This window comes from Aotus nancymaae, unplaced genomic scaffold (assembly GCF_030222135.1).
Source record: "Aotus nancymaae isolate 86718 unplaced genomic scaffold, 86718_ANA_hifiasm-v0.15.2.pri h1tg000053l, whole genome shotgun sequence".
Lineage (NCBI taxonomy): Eukaryota > Metazoa > Chordata > Mammalia > Primates > Aotidae > Aotus > Aotus nancymaae.
The window spans coordinates 6,128,907-6,147,843 of record NW_026988467.1 but is presented as its reverse complement, the minus strand read 5'-3'; the positions used below and the strand labels follow the sequence as shown (position 1 = coordinate 6,147,843).

General features: G+C 47.4%; 1 protein-coding gene across 2 annotated transcripts in view; it reads right to left on the bottom strand.

Moving 5' to 3' along the window:
- The window catches only part of CA6 (carbonic anhydrase 6), a 28,950-nt gene extending 25,757 nt beyond the window's left edge, over nt 1-3,193 (bottom strand). For both annotated transcript variants that reach the window (XM_064363716.1, XM_064363715.1), the window contains exon 1: nt 3,095-3,193. In XM_064363716.1, the coding sequence (XP_064219786.1) occupies nt 3,095-3,185 (91 nt within the window). In that variant the 5' untranslated portion in view covers nt 3,186-3,193. The remainder of the gene's footprint in view (nt 1-3,094) is intronic.
- Nucleotides 3,194-18,937: the final 15,744 nt, after the last annotated feature.

Genomic DNA, 18,937 nt, shown 5'->3' with positions numbered 1-18,937 from the left:
CCCCACGTTGCCCAGGCTGGTCTCGAACTCCTGACCTCAGGTGATCCGCCCACCTCGGCCTCCCAGAGTGCTGGGCTTACAGGTGCGAGCCACCGTGTCCAAGCAGAGAGAGTTTTAGACATCACTTTTTTCTTCTCCTTTGACTTCTTTCCAGCAGACTGATGCACGGAGGGGTCCGTAGCTTGCTATTCCTATGCCGCTCCCCGGGACTCTTCCTCATTCCCTCTCAATGGCCCCGTTGTCCTCCCATGCCCCCAACAGGAACACAGGCCCACCTCCCCACACTGCAGGACCCCTCACCACCATTTCTTGCTCCAGCCCCTTTTATAAATTCCCAGGATGGCAAAGACCACCTCGGGGTCTGCACTTATGGATTCAGGGAAACTAAGGAAGCATCAGGTTCCAGGACAACCAGAGTGAATACTTTTTAAAAACCTCATAAGGAGGTTTATCTTTTCAGGGAGCGTTGATAATTGTAGGGGACAGAGTAACAAAGGTGAGTCATTATCATAGGTGACTGGGCCCCCAAACAGCTGTGGAGCTTGGTGTCATCTATGTGACATGGAGAATCCAGCCGCTGTTCCCTGTTCAGGGGGTAGGTGTGTGGTGAGTATACAGCTTGTTTTTTTTGGTTTTTGGGTTTTTTTTGAGACCAAGTCTCACCCTGTCACCCAGGCTGGAGTGCAATGGCGCAATCTCGGCTCACTGCAACCTCTGCCTCCCAGGTTCAAGCAATTCTCCTGCTTCAGCCTCCCGAGTAGCTGGGACTATGGCATATGCCACCAAGCCTGGCTAATTTTTTGGAGTTTAGTAGAGATGAGGTTTTACCTACATTGGCCAGGCTGGTCTCGAGCTCCTGACCTCATGATCCACCCATCCCAAAGTGCTGGGATTACAGGTGTGAGCCACCTCACCCAGCCCACAGCTTGTTTTAAGAAAAGTGCTTGTACTGGGGCCTCTCACAGCTTTTTGGTTTGTAATCGAGGCAATCTAGCACAATGCCTTCTCAGAGCAAGATGCCCAGGGCACTGTCAATACTGGGCCACCTCTCAGGTATTCGTGGAAGGCATTTACAAAAGCTACTCCCAAGTTCTCCCGGCCCCCAGTGACTTTCCAGGAAGCCCCACTGCCTCAGAGGCTGGGCAGAGCCTGGGGAGGACAAGGCCTTCATTTTCTGAATTCTGTCTTCCTTCACCTCTGAACCACCTCCTGGCACTGCTTGGCCAAAGGAAGCCAAATGAAGCAAAACGCCCTGGGCTCCCAAGGCACTGCCAGGCGTGTAAGATTGCTGTGCTCGGGAACCAAGGGGTTGGTCGGAGCTGGCTGGACTTTCTGAACTTCCCAGGATGTTCCTAATTTCGTTGCCCTTGACTTAACGGAGCATCCTGTCCACCCTGAAGGAATGATCCCTGAGCAGCTGAGCTGGGGAAGACTCTGCAGGAGGCAAATGTTCGTCTCACCTCCTGCATCAGCCAGCAGCCGCCAGCCTTCTCATGGGCCCCAATCCATGGTCCTGTACAGAAAGGAGAGGACGCAGGAAGAAGCACTCCTCGCTGCCCCTGGAAAGGGCTGTTTAGTGTCATTACAGTGACACTAAACATGCATTCTAGCTTTGGCTCACACGTGGACCAGAACCCATGCTCTAAATGCCAGGATTTTACATTTCACATTTTAAAAGTCTGGTTTGGGGCCCGTGGCGATGGCTCATGCCTATAATCCCAGCACTTTGGGAGACTAAGGTGGGCTGATCACTTGAGGCCAGAAGTTTGAGACCAGCCTGGCCAACGTGGTAAAACCCATCTCTACTAAAAATATAAAAATTACCTGGGCATGGTGACAAGTGCCTGTAATTCCAGCGATTTAGGAGGCTGAGGCATAAGAATTGCTTGAACCCGGGAAGCAAGGTTGCAGTGAGCTGAAATGGCACCACTGCACTCCAGCCTGGGCAACAGAGCAAGACTCTGTCTCAAGAAAAAAAAAAAGAGTCTGGTTTTGCCAGACTCAGTGGCTCACATCTGTAATCCCAGCACTTTGGGAGACTGAGGCAGGTGGATCATGAGGTCAGGCATTCAAAACCAGCCTGGTCAATATGGTGAAAGCTCATCTCTACTAAAAATACAAAAAAATTAGCCAGGTACAGTGGTGCACACCTATAATCCCAGCTACTCAGGAGGCTGAGGCAGGAGAATTGCTTGAACCAGGGAGGCGGAGGTTGCAGTGAGCCGAGATCATGCCACTGTACTCCAGCCTGGACGACAGAGACTTCATCTCAAAAAAAAAAAAAGAAGTCTGGTTCTGGCAGCCCACAGACCATCTAAAGGAAGTATCTTATCTCAAGACGTTCCAGGTAAACTGTCTACCATGAAATTTCCAGGAAAGAAGGTCTCGCAAACCCTGCAGCACCTTCTGTGAGATTACCGAGAGTCCTTTCTAAGAAATTTATTTTCTACTTACGTGGACCAACAGAGTAAATGGTTTTATGAAGAGAAGCAGTGAGAGGGCTTTCAAACCAGCCAACATCGTTGGTGGAAAAAAATTTAAAGCAAAAAAGCCTGCAAGTGAGTCAGGAGTAGGTGAAGGGGGAAAGCTATTTCGTCCTTTTCCTTATTTGAAATTTAAGTTCAGCTTGTTCTCCGTATCTCTGAGACACCAAAAAGGTAACACCTGAAGCCACAATGAGCAGACCCCAACAGACGGCGTGTGGGCTGCCTGGCCGTCCTGGGAAGTGCCCCTCATGGAGGCCTCTTGGCTGCTCACGCCTGTAATCCCAGCACTTTGGGAGGCCGAGGTGGGCGGGTCACCTAAGGTCAGAAATTCGAGACCAGCCTGGGCAACATGGTGAAATCCGTCTCTACTAAAAGTACAAAAATCAGTCGGGTGTGGTGGCATGCACCTGTAGTCCCAGCTATTCAGGAGGCTGAGGCAGGAGAATCACTTGAACCCAGGAAGTGGAGGTTGCATGAGCCAAGATCATGCTACTGCACTCCAGCCTGGGCGACAGAGCGGCTCCAAAAAAACAAAAAGGCAGGGCGAGGGGTGGCGCTTGTCCTGTCATGAGGGTAACTGAGGGAGCATGCAGGAATCAGGGGCTTACCTGAGTAGGTCCAATCGGACCCATGCTGCGCCTGGCCACCCAGCAGGAACAGGGACAGCAGAGGCACCAGGGCCCTCATGGTGATGCCCATCTGGAGTGAAGACTGATTCTGGCAAAGTTCTTCTTTTAAAGGTTCAGAAGCTGTAAATAACAATTTACCACATCCAGCTGGCTGATCCACCCTTTGCTGCACCCACTAAAACAATAACACCCTCCCCACAACAGCCCTTCTGGCTCTGTGCATTGGGCCAGGTGGCTCCAGCACCTGCCTCATCTCCTCCCACGTCAATCAGTCCATGGGTTTGGTCATTCAGTGTCTTAGGAGAGTCACCTGAAGGGCCACACAGTGCAGCCATTGTGGACGGGTGACCACGGAAATGGGAAAAGGCCCCAGGCAGGGAGAAGCAGGGCGCAGGACTTCCCTGGACACTCTTCTGTGCCCTTTCTCCTGACGTTAGCGATCTGGAAACTGCTCATGGGATCACCACTTCTTGCAAACCCTGCAGGAACCCTCTTGGTATTTCCTGCCTGTGTCAGTCATGGACACATGGCAGGCACCTGGGGAGACCGCCTGGCCTCCACATTCAGCCATCTCATGGTCCTCTCCTCAAACCAGCAGCTGACCCCGGGTCCCAGCTCATGAACCACATTCCAATGCAGGCTTGAGGCCGTGTGAGCCGGTGTGGGCATCTCTCTTTCTGCATGGATTTGTTCTGACGGCTGCAGGGCACTTGGGCACACCTAAACCAGTCGCCCTCACAGGATCCATGGATTACCTAATCCTGTGCATCCACTTGGCTAGACAGTCCCTGAAATTAGCTGAAGGAGAAACTTTTGAGTTTATGCCTGCTGACAGCCCAGCATTTCCCATGTCCTTCCGTGAGGTCCGACGCAGAGGGCAGGCGTGTTACCGGACACAAAGTGCCACCCCCGCCTTGTGGAGGGGGCTGAACCCCCTCCTGGCCTAGCTTAACTCATTGTCCACTTGTCCCTGGAATGGCAAATGGCAGCAGGCCTTCACAACAAGGATGTTAACTGCGAACCTAGGCTCTCCTGAATATTTTAAAGGCTCCCCACTGGCATTTAATAGAGAACATCAGCTGCTGCAAAGAACTTGCTGGAAACTTCCATCTCTAAAGCTCAAGAGCTGCAAGAATCTCAGAGAGCAAAGCATGGTCAAGGGCAAGGATTCTGAAACCAGACAGGGTCGTGCCACTTGCTGGCTGTGTGACCTTGGCCAAGTTGCTCAGTGCTCTATGCCGCAGCCTTCCTTTCTTTTCTTTTCTTTTCCTTTTCTTTTCTTTTTCTTTCTTCCTTTCTTCCTTTCTTCCTTCCTTCCTTTCTTTCTTTCTTTCTTTCTTTCTCTCTTTCTCTTTTTCTTTTTCCTTTCTCTCCTCTCCTCTTTCTTTTTCTTTTTTTCTCTCTTCTCCTTTCTCTCTCTCTCTTTCTCTTTCTCTTTCTTCTCACTTCTCCTGGACTCAAGTAATCCTCCTTCCTCAGCCTCCCGAGTAGCGGGGACCACAGTTGCATGCCACTGCACCCTGCTAATTTTCATATTTTTTATAGATACGGGTTTTCACCACGCTGCCCGGGCTGGCCTCAAACTCCTGGACTCAAGCAATTCTCCCGCCTGATGCTCCCAAAGTGCTGGGATGACAGACAGGAGCCATCACACCTGGTCGCCTCCTTTCTTTAAAAGGAATTAGTGATAGCAGGGATTTGGCAATAAATGTGCCTGCAGTACTTGGAGCAGTGCCTGGTGTGTAGAAAACAGCATTCGTTTTTATTCAGACCCCTCATTTTACAGAAAAAGGGAGTGACTTACCATTGCCACCCAGCTGGTTAGTGAGAGAACTGGAGGAAAAATGACTCAATCTCCAGCTTACGGAGATTGAGATTTCTTTGCAGAAATGAGAAGCCCACTCTCCTGTCCTTGCTAAGTCAGTGACGCCCGCCTGCTGACCCCCAGCCCTTCAGAAAGGCCACCTTGTAAATCACAAGACCCCACCTCAGCTGAGAAGAGCAAAACCCTTTACAAACCCGGGCAGGACCCTTGACATCAAACTGGCAAGAAAACACGAACTCTGCCATCTGACTTTTTTCTTGGGAATCTGAATTGGGAGACCCAGAAAGGATCAGGGAACTGCAGGTGGGCAGAGACCGAAGTGTCAGGATGTCGTGGAAGTCTGGGAGGCCCGGATGAGCCCACACGGCGGGAGCTGGAGCGGGAAAGAGCTCCGAAAAAGCCTGGGCCACGGGGGAGGGGGAGACTACCCAGAGAGGGAGGAAGGAAAGGGCCCTGGGGAGTCAGAGGGGTGCTCAGGGGAGAACACAGTGAAATGGAGAGGGCCCACCACGCCTGGCAGCCCCCAGCCCCATGGGTATCTGCTTGCACTGAGCATCTGGGGCTTCCCAGGAGAGCCCTGGGGCTTCCCTTGCCTCACACAGTCCCTTAAAACACAGTGTATGGCTGGGAGCAGTGGCTCACACCTGTAATCCCAGCACCTTGGGAGACCGAGGTGGGAGGATCACAAGGTCAGGAGATCAAGACCATCCTGGCTAACACGGTGAAACCACGTCTCTACTAAAAATACAAAAAAATTAGCTGGGCATAGTGGCACGCTCCTGTAGTCCCAGCTACTCCAAAGGCTGAAGCATGAGAATTGCTTGAACCTGTGAGGCAGAGGTGGCAGTGAGCAGAGATCGTGCCACTGCACTCCAGCCTGGGTGACAAAAGCGAGACTCCATTTCAAAAAAAACCACAGTGCACATCCTGTGTGTGTGAGGCTGTGATGCCAGCAGCCCCACCGCAGAGCCCCATGCAGCGTATCCACCCATCCCATCTGAAGCTTTGCCCTGGTTTCTCCTTTCGCTCAGGCAAGAGCTGGGGCTGGTCAGCAGCCTGTTGACCTGGTTGGTGATGAGAATCGGTGTGAAAGTGCATAATTAGGGCAACAGGGGGTCAGATCAGATGGTGGGCTCTTGGAGTAGCAAGGCCATCTGCCAACGAGGGGACGTTACTAGAGAGAGGGTCCCCTCCCTCCACTGTGCGGCACGCTGCCAAGGACATACTGACCCAGAATCAGGTGTGGTCAGAAGCCTCATTTCTGACTCATTGTCTTCTTCGACCCTGAAACTTTCCATCACCTTTGAGCGTGAGTCTGCTTCTTGGATTTGGGAGGCATGTTGCTTGGGTTTGCTTTTGTTATTGTTGCTGTTGGGTTTTTGTTGTTTTTTGGTTTGTTGGTTTTCCTTTTGAGACAGGGTCTCACTCTGTTGCCCAGGCTGGAGGGCAGTGGTGCGATCATGGCTCACTGCAGCCTCCCAGGGCTCAGGTGATCCTCACACCTCAGCGACCTGTGCTCCCCGCCCCATAACCCCCTCCAAGTGGCTGGGACTGCAGGTGCATGCTCTATGTCTGGTCTGTGTTTGTTGCTTTTATTTTTAGTATGTCTCTCTATGCTCTGAGCTTCCTTCTGCCTTCATCCAGCCACATCCTCAGCTGATCAAGGTTGTTTTTTTTAATTCTAAACTCCTGTTTTTCTAGGACCTATGGTTGGAGTGGCTGTCTGAGATGCGCTGACAAGCATATCATTATCATTACAACATAAGGTCAAAGGGAGAAAGGAGCCTTTGTTCTTCTTCGGTTCTATCACTGCTCCTTGGCAAGCCCACTGAGGCAAGGAAATAGAAGGGGGCAGGGAGGCATGGCCAGCCAGGGTGGGCAGAAAGGCACCATCAGCCCAGATGAGCAGGGACAGGACCAGATGACTAGCGAAGGCTCCATCAGCCCAGGTGAGCCAAGGCTCAGGTCTGCACAGGACCAGCATAAAAGAATGAGTCTGGCTACACAAGAATATGCATATTTTGGCCGGGCGAGATGGCTCATGCCTGTAATCTCAGCACTTTGAGAGGCCGAGGTAGGCGGATCATGAGGTCAGAAGTTCAAGACCAGCCTGGCTAAGATGGTGAAACCCTGTCTCTATTAAAAATACAAAAATTAGGTGCGGTGACAGGCGCCTGTAATGCCAGCTACTCAGGGGGCTGAGGCGGGAGAATTGCTTGAACCCAGGGGCGGAGGTTGCCGTGAGCTGAGATCACACCATTGCACTCCAGCCTGGGTGACAGAGTGAGACTCCATCTCGAAAATAAAAATAAAAATAAAAAGAATATGCATATTTTGGTTGTAAGTAACACAGACAGGCTATTGTTCTGTCTCCTGCAGGAGGGCGAGCTCTCTGGAATTCTGAAGAATGAGTCACTCTAAACAAGTTCTAGACGGTTACAGGCTCAATGCTATACAAGCACCAAGATGATTCAAACCTCGGAAGTGTACCATACTTTTGCTTCCTTTTTAAAGAGATAAAGCTGAACAAGATTAAACTTTTCTTAATTACTGAGTCCCACTAACGTGAACATAGTTATCCTCCTGCATTGTAATATATTGATGACCGCTGGGCCTATAACATACACGTGTAATTCTCCCTGCAAAAGCCACCCCTGACTGGGCAAAGAGGCTCACCGCAGGAACGCTGCACAGTCTTTGTAACTTTCCTGTAAATGTAAAACTATACTAAAATTAAGTCTTTCCTTAAAAACTTATACCATTTTATAATGGCATCAGAAAGCATCAGACACCCATGAATAACTCTAATAAAAGATTATTATTATCTTAGACAGGGTCTCACTCTGCCGCCCAGGCTGGAGTGCAGTGGTATGATCTTGGCTCACTACAGCCTCTACTTCCTGGACTCAAGCAATCCTCCTGCCTCAACCTCCTGAGAAGGTGGGATTATAGGCATGCATCACCACATCCAGCTAATTTTTTTGCATTTTTGTACAGATGGGTTTTTGCCATGTTTCCCAGACTGGTCTAGAACTCCTGAGCTCAACTCACCTGCCTGCCTCAGCCTCCCAAAGTGTGAAGTTACAAGTGTGAGCCACCACACCTGGCCAAAGATTATTGAGAGAAATTCAATGTCTGAATAAATGAGGGAATTGGCAGTAATTTTTTTCTTCAGTCTCTGTGAGTAGCACAGAGAAATTCTTTAATAAAATAATTTCTTTCTTTCTTTCTTTCTTTCTTTCTTTTTTTTAAAGAATTTCTTAAACAGGGCCAGATGCGGTGGCTCATGCCTGGAATCCCAGAGCTTTAGGAGGCCAAGGTGAGCAGGTCACCTGAGGTCAGGAGTTCAAGACCAGGCTGGCCAATTCACAAAACCCCATTTCTAGTAAAAAATACAAAAATTAGCCAGGTGTGGTGGTGCATGTCTATAATCTCAGGTACTTAGGAGGCTGAGGCAGGAGAATTGCTTGAACCCAGGAAGTAGAGTTTGCAGTGAACCAAGATTGTGCCACTGCACTACAGCACTCCAGCCTAGGTGACAGAGTGAGACTCCGTCTCAAAAAGAAAAAAGAAATTTCTTAAACAGGATATTTAAAAAAGAGATTACCTGAGCAACACAAAAATTAAAAACTTGAGGGGCATGGGAGCTCTCACCTGTTCTCACCACTTTGGGAGGCCAAGGCAGATTTTGAGGCCAGGAGTTCAAGATCAGCCTGGACAACATAGCAAGACCCCATCTGTACCCTGCAAAAAAGAAAAACTAAAAACTTTAGTTCATCGAAACATATCATACCAAGTGACAAGTCAAGCCCCCTAGTAGGAGAAGATATTTTCGGTACATATAACCAACAAATGACCCATATCCAGAATATATAAAGAACACTTACAAATAAGTGAGAAAAAAATCCAGCTTATAGTCAAATGGGCCAAGACTCATGGCACCTTTCAAAAGAGGATTTCCAGATGGCCAATTAACATCTGAAGAGGTTCAACCTCCTTAGTGACAAGAGAAATGAAAATTAAAGCCATAGTGATAATATTACAAAGTCACCCTCACTCTGCTGGTAAAAATTTAAAAAGCTGGCTGATATGATTTGGCTGTGTCCCCATCCAAATTTCATCTTGAATTGTAGCTGGCACAATTCTCACGTGTTGTGGGAGGGACACGGTGGGAGGTAATTGAATCATGGGGGAGGGTCTTTCCCATGCTATTCTCATGAGAGTGAATAAGTCTCACGAGATCTGGTGATTTTATAAGACGGGGTTCCCCTGCACAAACTCTCTTTGCCTGCTGCCATCCATGTAGAGCATGACTTGCTCCTCCTTGTCTTCCACCATGATGGTGAGACCTCCCCAGCCAGGTGGAACTGTGAGTCCATTAAACTTCTTTCATGTATAAATTACCCAGTCTCAGGTATGTCTTTATTAGCAGTGTGAAAACAGACTAATACACTGACAATACCAAATGTTAGCAAGATTGCAAAACAATGCAAACTCTCATACATTGCTAGTGAGAGTGCCAGAAATAGCTGCAGCCACTTTGCAAAACACTGTCTACTAAAGTTGATTACGCAGACCCTATGACCTAACAGTTCTGCTCATAGGTGTACACCCAGCAGGAATGTGTACATTTGTACGGATACTTTGTACAACGACACATACAAGAATGCTTATGGGTGAGCATGGTGGCTCACAACTGTAATCCCAGCCCTATCAGAGGCTGAGGTAGGCAGGAGTTTGAGACCAGCCCCAGCCACATGGCAAAACCTCGTTTCTACAAAACATACAAAAATTCGCCAGGCATAATGGCACGTGCCTGTAGTCCCAGCTACTCTGGAGGCTGAGGCTGGAGGATCACTTGAGCCCAGGAGGCAGAGGTTGCAGTGAGCCAAGATCATACCACTGCACTCCAGCCTGGGCAACAGAGCCCATTTCAAAAAAAGAAATTTCCATAACAACCCTATTCATTATAGCCCCAAATTGGAAACAACGCAAATACCCACTAATAGCATAATGGGTAAATAAAAGGTGCTGTGTTCATACAACAGAATGAATTAGCTACAGCTACAGGCAACAGCATGGATGAATCTTACAATATATTGAATGAAAAGAGCCAATCGTAGAAGAATAAATAGAATCTGATTCTATTTTTATAAAGTTCCAAAATGGACAAAACTGACCGATAGTGTTGGAAATGACTGGAAGGGGCCTCCGGGAGAGCTGGGCATGATTTTGAACCAAGAGACAGTTACTCAAGGGCGTTCATTTGAGATGATTTTGTAAACTGTACATTTATAATTTGTGCAATTTTCAAGAGATACAACTTAAATTAAAATGTTAATCATTGGCCAAGGCATGGTGGCTCACGCCTGTAATCCCAGCACTTTGGGAGGCAGTAGCAGGAGGATTGCTTGATTTTAGGAGTTTGAGGCCAGCCTAGGCAGCATAGTGAGATCCCATCTCAATTTTAAAAATTAAAAAATTAAATGAGGCCAGGCTCAGTGGCTCACACCTGTAACCCCAGCACTTTGGGAGTCCGAGGCTGGTAGATCACCTGAGGTTAGGAGTTCAAGACCAGCCTGGCTAACATGGTGAAACCCTGTCTCTACTGAAAATACCAAAATTAGCCGGGCACAGTGGCACATGCCTGTAGTTTCGGCTACTCGGCAGGCTGAGGCAGGAGAATCGCTTGAACCCGGGAGGCAGAGGTCACATTGAGCCAAGATAGTGACACTGCACTCCAGCCTGGACAACAGAGCAAGACTGAGTTTCAAAATAAAGCAAAATAAAATAAAATAAAACAGGTCCAGGCACCGTGGCTCACACCTGTAACTCCAGCACTTTGGGAGGCTGAGGCAGGTGGATTACCTGAGGTCAAGTGTTCAAGACCAGCCTGGCCAACATGGTGAAACCCTGTCTGTACTAAAAATACAAAAAATTAGCCAGGCATGGTGGCAAGCACCTGTAATCCCAGCTACTTGGGAGACTGAGGCAGGAGAATCGCTTGAACCTGGGAAGCGGAGATTGCATTGAGCCCAGATGGCGCCATTGCACTCCAGCCTGGAGGACAGAGGGAGACTGTCTCAAAAAAGTAAATAACTAAAAATAAAATAAAATAGGCCAGGTGCAGTAGCTCACCCTTGTAATCCCAACTCTTTGGGAGGCCAAGGTGGGTGGATCACAAGGTCAGGAGATCTAGACCATCCTGGCCAACGTGGTGAAACCCAGTCTCTACTAAAATACAAAAAATTAGCTGGGCATAGTGGTGCCCACCTGTGGTCCCAGCTACTCCGGAGGCTGAGGCAGGAGAATCGCTTGAACCCCGGAGGCAGAGATTGCAATGAGCCGAGATCGTGCCACTGCACTCCAGCCTGGCAACAGAGGAAGACTCCATCCAAATATAAATAAATAAAAATAAAATAAAAAATAAAGTGGCCACCCACTTCCCAGCCCCTCTGGGGCTAAAGGTAGACATATCGTGCACTTTTAGCTAATGAGATTCTGAGAGGTGCATGCTACAATGGAGATGAACCTTGGAAATATTACTCTAAGTGAAATACGCCAGGCGCAAAAGAACAGATGTTATGTAATTCCACTTATATGAGGTACCTGGAACTGGTATATTCATAGAGGCAGGAAGTAGGATAGTGGTTAACAGGGACTGGAGACAGAGGGGAATGGGGAGTTATTTTTTGATGGATACAGGGTTTCAGATTGGAATGATGAAAAAGTTCTAGAAATAGATCACAGTGATGGTTGCACAACATTGTGACTGGACTTAATGTCATCATATTGTATTCTTAAAAGTGCCTTAAGGCCAGGCGCAGTGGCTCATGCCTGTAATCCCAGCACTTTGGGAGGCCAAGGCAGGTGGATCACCTGAAGTCAGAAGTTTGAGACCAGCCTGGCCAACATGGTGAAACCCGTCTCTACTAAAAATACAAAAAATTAGCCGGGCGTGGTGGTTCGTGCCTATAATTTCAGCTACACAGGAGACTGAGACAGGAGAATTGCTTGAACCCAGAAGGTGGAGGTTGCAGTGAGCCGAGATTGTGCCACTGCACTCCAGCCTGGGCAACAGAGAGAGACTTGGTCTCAAAGAAAAAAAAAAAGTGGCTTAAATGTTCAGTTCTGCAAGATGAAGAATTCTGGAGATTGGTTGTACAGCAATGTGAATTGTATAACGCTACCGAATTGTACACTTCAAAATAGTTAGGACAGGACAGGCGCAGTGGCTCATGCCTGTAATCCCAGCACTTTAGGAGGCCCAAGTGGGCAGATCACCTGAAGTCAGGAGTTTGAGACCAGCTTGGCCAACACGGTAAAACCCCATCTCTACTAAATGCAAAACTTAGCTAGGCGTGGTGACAAGTGACTATAAGCCCAGCAACTCAGGAGGCTGAGGCAGGAGAATCATTCGAACCCGGTAGGCGGAGGTTGTAGTGAGCTCAGATCGCGCCACTGCACTCCAGCCTGGGCGGCAAGAGCGGAAACCCTGTCTCCAGAGAAAAAGAAGAAAAAGTGGTTACGATGGTAAATGTTATGTTGTGTATATTTCACCATGATAAAAAAAAGTTAATAACGAAAACTTCTTTGTCCATTAATTTGAGAACGTACATCAAATGAACAAATTCCTACAATGTTTAAGAGGAGACAATCAGAATAATTCTGTATTTATTAAAGAAATTGAACCAACAGTAGAAAACTATTCTCCTGAATCAAAAACAAGTCCATAACATATTACAGGCAAGTTTTCCCAAACATTTAAGAAACAAACAATTCCAAAATTACATAAAACACAGCTTAGACAGAGCTAGGTAAACCACAGCTTGTGGGCCCAATTTGGCTTTTACGTATTGTCTGTGGCTACTCTCACACTAGAACGGCTGCGTCAAGTAGTCACAACAGAGACACAGGGCCTGGAAAACCCAACGTGTTTACCATCTGGCCCTTTACAGGAAAAGTTTGCCAAAAACAGAGAACTCTCTCCAACTCATTTTGTGAGGCTGATATATCTTTGGCACCAAAATCTAACAAGAACAGCATGAAAAATAATTACAAGCCAGTGCCGTTCACGGACGTAGATGTAGAACGCCTAACCAAACAGGAATGAATGAATACATGACTGAATGATCTTCCCAAAGCTTTTGTAGTTTTCAGCCTATATTTGCTGGGCTTTTTTGGTCCCTTAGTGTCATCTTTTTTATTTTTTATCTTTTTTTTCTTTTTGAGACAGAGTCTTGCTCTGTCGCCCAGGCTAGAGTGCAGTAGCACAACCTCAGCTCACTGCAACCTCTGCCTCCCGGATTCAAGCAATTCTCCTGCCTCAGCCTCCTGAGTACCTGGGATTATAAGTGCCTGCCACCACATCCAGCTAATTTTTTTTTTAGAGACAGGGTTTCACCATCTTGGCCAGGCTGGACTCGAACTTCTGACCTCGTGATCCACCCGCCTCAGCCTCCCAAAGTGCTGGGATTACAGGCATGCCACCGTGCCCAGCCAAGTGTCATCTTTTTATTGATCAATCTCTTCCATTTACTCAACTGTGGCAGACACCAATCTCCTTGCCTTGCCCTCTTCCCAGCCCCTCTTGTGGCTAAGGTTAGATATGTCACTCACTTTTGGCTGATGAGACATACAGGGAAATCCACTGAGGACACTTTTGGGCAAGGTTTTGCTTTCCTATAAAAATAGGCAAGTGGGCACAGTGGCTCATGCTTATAATCCCAGCGCTTTGGGAGGCTGAGGCATGAGGATCACTTGAGTTCGGGAGTTTGAGACCAACCTGGGCAGCAATGTGAGACCCCATCTCTACAAAAAATACAAGAAATTAGCCAGGGAAGCTGGGTGCAGTGCTCATGCCTGCAGTCCTAGCACTTTGGGAGGCCAAGGCTGGTGGATCACTTGAGGCCAGGAGTTCGAGACCAGCCTAGGCAACATGGCACACCTCATCTCTGCTAAAAATACAAAAATTACAGGCATGGTGGTGTGTGCCTGTAGTCCCAGCTACTCACGACGCTGAGGCACCAGAATCACTTGAACCTGGGAGGTAGAGGTTGCAGCGAGTCAAGATCGTGCTACTGAACTCCAGCCTGTGTGATAGAACAAGACATCATCTCAAAAAATATACATATTTAAAAATGTTGCCAGGCATGGTGGCTCACGCCTGTAATCCTAACACTTTGAGAGGCTGAGGTGGGCAGATCACTTAAGTCAGGACTTCGAGACCAGTCTGGCCAACATGTTGAAACCCTGTCTCCACTAAAAATAAAAAAATTAACTGGGCGTGGTGGCGGAAGCCTGTAGTCCCAGCTACTCAGGAGCCTGAGGCAGGAGAATCACTTGAACCTGGGAGGTGGAGGTTGCAGTGAGCCCAGATCCTGCCACGGAACTCCAGCCTGGACAACAGAGCAAGACTCCATCCCCCTCCCCCGCAAAAAAGTTAACAATGTTCTTATAATGGATGATTTTCTACTCTGAGAAGAATAAATAAAAGTGCTGGTTTGCACGTTCAGGCCTCTCTGAGCTACCCCACCTAAGAGAAAAAAGCAAGAGCACTTTTATCAATTAGGAAGTGCTGGCGCCAAACTTGGGATGGCTGGAAATTCATCATCATGTGGTCCTGCAGTCAGATCAACTCTGTTCAGGGCGATTGACAAGGACTTTGCTCTCTAGTAAAATTAAAAGACCAGTCGTTGGGATATAGGTAGTGACAGTGAGCAACAGCTTTCTTTCTTTCTTTCTTTCTTTCTTTCTTTCTTTCTTTCTTTCTTTCTTTTGAGAAGGAGTTTCACTCTTGTTGCCCAGGCTGGAGTGCAATGGTGCAATTTCAGCTCACAGCAACCTCCACCTCCTGGGTTCAAATGAGTCTCCTGCCTCAGCCTCCTGAGTAGCTGGGATTACAGGCATACGCCACTACGCCCGGCTAATTTTGTATTTTTGGTAGAGACGAGATTTCACCATGTTGGCCAGGCTGGTCTCAAACTCCTGACCTCAGGTGATCCAACTGCCTTGGCCTCCCAAAGTGCTGGGATTACAGGTGTGAGCCACCGCGCCCAGCCCTCTTTCTTTATTTTAACTCGCTAGGCAAGCAAGCCCTGTACTGTCCAAGGTCAAAAAGCTCAAGGTTGCTCATTTTTCTTTCAGAACTTTTTTTTTTTTTAAGACAGGGTCTCGCTATGTTGCCAAGACTGGAAAGCAGTGGCTACTCACAGTGCGATCATAGCGCGCTGCAGCCTGAAACTCGGTAGCTGAAACTACAGGCATGCACCACCTGGCCCATCTCGTAGGTACAATTATCGAGGGGTGCCCCTAAGAATATTTTAGTCTGTTTGTTTGTTTGTTTTTGTTTTGTTTTTGCTTTTGCTTTTGCTTTGGTAGAGACAGAGTCTTGCTATATAGCCCAGGCTAGTCTTGAACTCCTGGCCTCAAGCACTCCTCCTGCCTCAGCCTCCCAAAGCGTTGAGATTACAGGGATGAGTCACTGCTCCCGGCCTTACTTTAGATTTTTATATTCCTCCCATAACAGCTGCTCCACTTAAATATTCTAGAAAACACAAAGAAGAAGCCAGTGCCCTGTTTTTGCTTATCATCAATTGTCTGCATTTTCTTTGCCTCTCATTGTCATGCTTGCAAAAACAAAGCAACTTTGAAAGGGCTTATGACTTGCTGCCACATCCCCTGCCGTCAGGAGAACCACCATATTGAAGGCAGTCCTGTAAGCATGCACTTTTTCCAGCTGAAGCATTTATTGTGTGCTCATGACACCCAGTGGTCAGAAAAAAATACTGTGCAGAATTTTTGCTGTGTTTTTGTTTTTGTTTTTGTTTTTGAGACAGAGTCTCACTCCGTCATCCAGGCTGGAGTGCAGTGGCGCAATCTTGGCTCACTGCAACCTCCGCCTCCCAGGTTCAGGCCATCCTTCTGCCTCATCCTCCCCAGTAGCTGAGATTACAGGTACGCACCCCCACGCCTGGCCAATTTTTCTATTTTTAGTAGAGACAGAGTTTCACCATGTTGGTCAGTCTGGTCTCAAACTCCTGAGCTCAGGTGATCTACCCACCTTGGCCTCTCAAAGTGCTGGGATCATAGGCATGAGCCACCGTGCCTGGCTAATTTTTGTATTTTTAGTAGAGATGGGTTTTCGCTATGTTGGTCAGGCTGGTCTCGAACTCCTGACCTCAGGTGATCTGCCCACCTTGGCCTCCCAAAGTGCTGGGATTACGGGTGTGAGCCACCAGCCTGGCTCTGTTTTTTTTTGTTCTTGTTGTTTCATACAAGATCCAGGGTGTGGTTGCAAACAGCTGGGTCTGTGGAGGGCTGAGGGATGGAAAGAGACAGGAGCCACAGGGAAAGAGGAATGAGCCTGGTGTTTCCCTGCTGCATTGTCAAGGAGACGGGGCTGGACCCAGAAACCTAACAGATGGTCAGGAAGATGCCCAGAAACGGTTGTTGGGATTTTCAGGAAATCCCTTTTCCCAGAACATCAAATACTTGTTTACAGAGAACTAGATTTGTTTAAAAACTTGTATTGGGGTAAAATTAAAGTAATATAATTGCAACATTAACCTTTTTTTTTTTTCCTGTTTTATAGAGACAGGGTCTTGCTATGTTGCCCAGTCTGGTCTTGAACTACTGGGCTCAAGCGGTCAGCCCGTCTTAGCCTCCCAAATTGCTAGGATTACAGGCATGAGCCACTCAGCCTGGCCCAATTTTTTTTTTTTTTTTTTTTTGGTCTTTAGGTTTTTTGGGGTTTTTTTCAGACAGAGTCTCATTCTGTCTACCAGGCTGGGGTGCAGTGGCACGATCTCAGCTCACTGCAACCTTCACCATCCAGGTTCAAGTGATTCTCCTGCCTCACCCACCTGAGTATCTGGAACTACAGGCATGCACCACCACACCCGGCTTATTTTTGTATTTTTAGTAGAGACAAGGTTTCATCCTGTTGCCCAGGCTGGTCTGGAACTCCGGGCTCAAGCAATCCTCCTGCCTCAGCCTCCCAATGTGTTGAGGTTATAGGCATGAGCCAGTGTGCCTAGACACATTAATCTTTTTTTTTTTGAGACAGTTTTGTTCTTGTTGTCCAGGCTGGAGTGCAGTAATCTCGGCTCCCTGCAACCTCTGCCTCCTGGGTTCAAGCCATTCTCCTGCTTCAGCCTTCTGAGTAGATGGAATTACAGGCACCTGCCACCATGCCCAGCTAATTTTTTTTTCATTTTTAGTAGAGACAGAGTTTCACCATGTTGGCCAGGCTGGTCTCAAACTCCTGACCTCAGGTGATCCACCCACCTCAGCCCCACAAAGTGCTGCGATTACAGGCATGAGCCACCGCACCTGGCCTCATTAACCTTTTAAAAAGTACACATCAGTGGCATTTAGTACATTCGCAGATGCTGGGTAGCAGCCCCTCTATCTTGTTCCAAAACATTTTCATCACCCCAAAAGAAAATCCCACACCCATCAGCAGTCATTTCTAATTCCCCCGTCCCCATCCCTTGACAAACACTAATCTGCTTTCTGTCTTGATAAATTCACCTATTCTGAATGTTTCATATACATGGGATTATTCATATATTTCATACAAATGGGATCATGGCCTTTATGTCTGGCTTTTAACACTTGGCGTCATCCTTCTGAGGGTCATCCACATTGTATTACACATCAGTAGTTCCTTTGTTTTCGTGGCTGGATGATGTTCTGTTGTATATGTATACACCACATTTTGTTTATCCATTCATCTGTCAATGGAATTTTGAGTAATTTCCACTTTCTGGCTATTGAGAATAGTGCCGCTATGAACATCTGTGCGAGTATTTGTTTGAGTATCTGTTCTCGGTTCTTCAGAATACATGCCTAGGAAAGCAATTGCTGGGCCATACGATAAGTCTGTTTAACTTTCTGAAGCACTGGTGATAGATTTTTAGGCCCCCTGAAATTAACAGAGAATTTTATTTAGACTAGCGCTACGTTTTTCCAAACCAACGGTTGATTTTTTTTTTCCTTGAGCCATTTTCTTCCTTATGTCCAAATACCCATGGGAATGAATGCAGATGGATGGGATAAAAGAACCCATTCAGGGGAAAGTTAATTTGCCTAAAGAGTCCCTGTTGATAGCTGTTTAGCTTGAGTGACAGCTCAGCAAACAGAAATCTTGGCTCCAAATCTTTGTTATGATCTCTGTCATAACATTTTGTTTGAAAATTGCCTCCAGACCTAAAATGAATTTGGGCAGCCAATGTGAATTAATTAAGCTGAAAAGAACTCTCAAAACAATGATTCCTCTGATGTGTTTTTATCCAAACCTTCCAGGTCACTAATTTGTCCTGTTTTCTTTCAAAGGAGAAAATAATGAAGGGGTGTATTTGGTGCCCTCTACAGTAGAATATCTTTGACATCTGTGGAGAAGGAGCTGTTTGGCATAAATGAATGTTCTAGAAAACTCGAGATGACCCCTTTAAATTCTGTCTAAATCCGTTAACCATTTTGGACGAAAAGTTTTCTAAAACTGGCGGGGCACGGTGGCTCATGCCTGTAATCCCAGCACTTTTGGGAGGCCGAGGCGGGTGGGTCACCAGGTCAGGAGTTCAAGACCAACCTGCCCAAGATGGTGAAACCCCATCTCTACTACAAAAAAAAAAAAATTAGCCGGGTGTGCTGGCGGGTGCCTGTAATCCCCGCTACTGGGGAGGCTGAGGCAGAGAACTGCTTGAACCCTGGAGGCGGAGGTTGCAATGAGCTGAGATCGCACCACTGCACTCCAGCCTGGGTGACAGAGGAAGACTCCATCTCAAAAAAAAAAAAAAAAAAAAAAAGTTTTCTAAACCCAAGTGCTCAATTTTCTGGCTAGTTTGGTTTAGATGTTACCCGCTATGTTGATAACAACCATTTTTGCTTGATTGTTTTGAGACAGTCTCGCTCTGTCGCCCAGCCTGGAGTGCAGTGGCATAATCTCAGCTCACCGCAATGTCCACCTCCCTGGTTCAAGCAATTCTCATACC